Genomic DNA, 3,268 nt, shown 5'->3' with positions numbered 1-3,268 from the left:
GATTTTCATAGTTTCTTGGTGATTGATTTTCTTGAAAAGGTCATACTTTTTAAGTGGTATCTTTACCCATCTTCTATGTCCACAAGGATCAAATCTCAATATTACCATGAATTATATTAATAAGATTTAACATTCTGTCAAGAATCTTGGTGTCATATACTTTGATCTTTACTTGATGCATGGAACTATATATGTTGGCTAAACTTGTATCGAAGACACGAACAAAAAAAATGCACATTCATTAACATTTTGGAGTCAAACAACCATCAATACAAATCACTATCATATTCATCTAATTAACCACAGAGACCACTTCCACTTCATAACCCTTTCAAAATCTTTGGACACCATGGACATATATACCACCTTCTCCTTTCTTTCCATCAGTTAAATGTTGCTATTTTCATGCATTTCCTATATTATTCTCCTTAGCGAATATTGTGATACTGATTTATCCCTCTTTTAGGTGGCAACTTCTTCAAAATAAACAGAACCAAAGCTGATGGTAGTATCTCCACCAACTGTTCAAAAATATATATATGTACATAATTGGAAAAACATTAAATATATATATGGAGCAAACTATATAAAGCTAGTAAAGAAGTTTACCGAGTAGTATATGAAATTAAGAACAGGATGCTCCATTAAATCCAGGTTTGCAGCCTTATTGAATGCATTAAAGCACATCTAACCATCAAAATAAAAAGATAAAAGATTTTATTAAATAAATGCTCAATAATATCACTAACAATTACCAATTTGAAGAGAAGAGGACTCACCATGACACATCTTATGAGGAAGCATGTAAAACAGATACTTGTCACATATCCAACCTACATCAACAAAATAAAACAAAACTACATTACTTGCATAAAATAGATAGATAATTAAAAGGGTTTGAATTTCAAAATCGGTTTAATAAATTAATTAATATATGCCTCCTGCAACTTTTTTCGCCTTCCTTTTGATTCCACAGGAAACCGTTGCAACATTAAAAATAGCCTGCATATATATAATAAGATATATATTAGTCCTATTATATATATACACTGTATATGCTAAACAATAATATCATATATTCTCCAACAAAAATCTATTACCTTCCTCCATATAGCAGAAATCCCAAGGCAGCAAACAAACACACCCCTGGAAAAAAGATGAGTGAGACAACTTTTAAATTTTAATTAAAAAAACATTTTTTAAAATGTATTATAAAGAATGCAGGACCTGCAAAGAACATCTTGGAGAGGATCACCATAAAAGGGACATGCTTATACCAGATTACTACCCATAAAGATATCTATTAAGAGATAACAGAATATTAGATTAAGTGGTTATAACTGTAATTAAAAAATTAATACATATTTTATTGCAAAATAACTTCTTTTCTTAAACCTGAATAGCATAGATTATTCCATTGACTGTATAGAAAGTTGGCCGAAGGCCATCAGTTGATACAGCACGTGCCTACAAAGATTCACCAATCAGAACCAAGAGTAAAAAAAGATTATAAATAAATAAATATGAGAAATTAAGTAATTAAACTGAACCTGGTAGTAAATCTCTGCCCAGAATAAAACCAAGAGAGCAAAGGTGGTGAAAAACGCAAGGCTTGGGACATCAAGCAAGATATGTTGAACAATCTGACAAAATGAAAGTTTCATTATTAACATGATTATCATCTGAATTAATTAATGGGGTCATATTCATGTTCATATAATTGAAAAACTTAAAACAACTTTCTAACCTCTGGTTTCAAGAGTTGAATATCACGACGAAATGTAAAAATCAAACATCTAACTGCAATCAATATATAGTAATATGTTTATAAACTATCAGAATTCACAAGATTCATAAGAGAAAAAAAGTAGATTTATACATTATACAGACCTGCGTTAACCAGGAAACAGAGAAAATGGAAGACTTTCTGGGTTGTCCAACCATACTCTGGTACTCTTTGCTGAATTCGAATCAATTGCATCTGTAAATGTCACAAAATCATGAAATATATAGGGGGATCTTCTTCATACTACTAGTTTTAATCATTCATACAAGTGTAAATGTAGAGATCGGAATCTGTTATGAAGCAATCGAGTTAACAGTTTACCGACTTAACTTCTCAATTAACCGATACCAAAATCAAATTAGTAAGATAAATAAAACAAAAAAAAATTATCGCTCTAAAACGAACCCTAGAAACAAAAACATGAAACTCAACAAATCATGGAAACTGTAACAAAATCAAAAGGAGAAATCACCATTGCGACAACCGCCACGAGTCCATAGAGAAGAGCGAGAAGATAGAATATTCGATCTTGCCAAATAGGGGAGTCGTTTAATATATGCCACCATTTAGAAGCGTCTTTAATGGTGAACATCATAATCACCACAGAATCAGACGGGCCTACCAAGGCCCTATACATTGCCGGAGATCCGATTAGATGGTGATCGGAGGAGAAAATCGTCTTCTTCCTCGACGTGAATTGTACGATGAAACAAAAGATTGGGGAAAATTTTAAATTATCGTTGGAAGTCGAAATTGAACCGGACTTCAACAGATAATGCATATAGTAACTGCCGTTCAAAAAAATTGCATATAACGGACATAATTCAGTTAATTTATTATTATTTTTTTGCTTAAAAAAATTGTTACAGATAAAAATTCAAAACACACCGACATGTATTAATGAAAAAATAGATTGTTGCAAATACTTGGTAAAAAAACATATAAATTGTTTGCATATATAATTTATCAACTTACAAGTAAACCTGTCAAAACATGACACGACACGACAACATGATACAAACCCAACACGAAATTATTGGGTTTATGTAAGAGATTTCGATACTTTTAAGCAAAATGGGTTGACATGGCACGATATTAAAAATTAAACGGGTTAGGTTAGAGTCAAGACTTTCAACTCGAAGATGATTCGAATATGACCCGTTTAATTATATATTGTTTTTTTATAACTTTTATATTTTTATAAATATATTATATATTATAGAAATGTTTCTCTCTATTCTATATAGATTTTAAGTTTATATCATGCACGTTAAAAATGAATAAAAATGATTTGAATTTCAAATATTATATTGTAACTTTTAGCGGAAAATATGATGTGTTTTAAGCTTAACTATTAACTAAATTGACTATCGAAGTTATAAAAACATCACCATTTGGCCACTAACCTTCAACTTTCAAATTTGTCACCATTTAGCCACTGGAGTAGGTTTCAACCGGTTTCTGATTGCCACTTGCCATGTG

General features: G+C 30.9%; 1 protein-coding gene across 1 annotated transcript; it reads right to left on the bottom strand.

The window, feature by feature from the left end:
• Positions 1–224: 224 nt before the first annotated feature.
• On the bottom strand, positions 225–2,550 carry LOC145094358 (tobamovirus multiplication protein 3-like). Its single transcript, XM_079032591.1, has 11 exons — positions 2,259–2,550; positions 1,891–1,981; positions 1,748–1,800; positions 1,551–1,643; positions 1,396–1,467; positions 1,228–1,300; positions 1,101–1,146; positions 939–1,002; positions 780–833; positions 610–687; positions 225–521 (listed from the first exon to the last, which is right to left on the bottom strand). The coding sequence occupies exons 1-11, from the start codon at positions 2,421–2,423 to the stop codon at positions 429–431; spliced, it is 882 nt and encodes a 293-aa protein (XP_078888717.1). The 5' UTR covers positions 2,424–2,550; the 3' UTR covers positions 225–428.
• Positions 2,551–3,268: the final 718 nt, after the last annotated feature.

Source organism: Lactuca serriola, chromosome 3 (genome assembly GCF_051521515.1).
Source record: "Lactuca serriola cultivar US96UC23 chromosome 3, Lser_US96UC23_V15, whole genome shotgun sequence".
Lineage (NCBI taxonomy): Eukaryota > Viridiplantae > Streptophyta > Magnoliopsida > Asterales > Asteraceae > Lactuca > Lactuca serriola.
The sequence above is the reverse complement of the archived record's forward strand: the minus strand, read 5'-3'. Positions and strand labels throughout refer to the sequence as shown.

Excerpts from the sequence above, each read along its gene's own strand:
- LOC145094358 (XM_079032591.1), bottom strand. The coding sequence starts at position 2,423 with ATGTATAGGGCCTTGGTAGGCCCGTCTGATTCTGTGGTGATTATGATG. Across the intron at positions 1,301-1,395 it reads GAATAATCTATGCTATTCAG|ATATCTTTATGGGTAGTAAT; the intron begins GTTTAAGAAAAG and ends ATCTCTTAATAG. Across the intron at positions 1,147-1,227 it reads CTCCAAGATGTTCTTTGCAG|GGGTGTGTTTGTTTGCTGCC; the intron begins GTCCTGCATTCT and ends TCTTTTTTCCAG.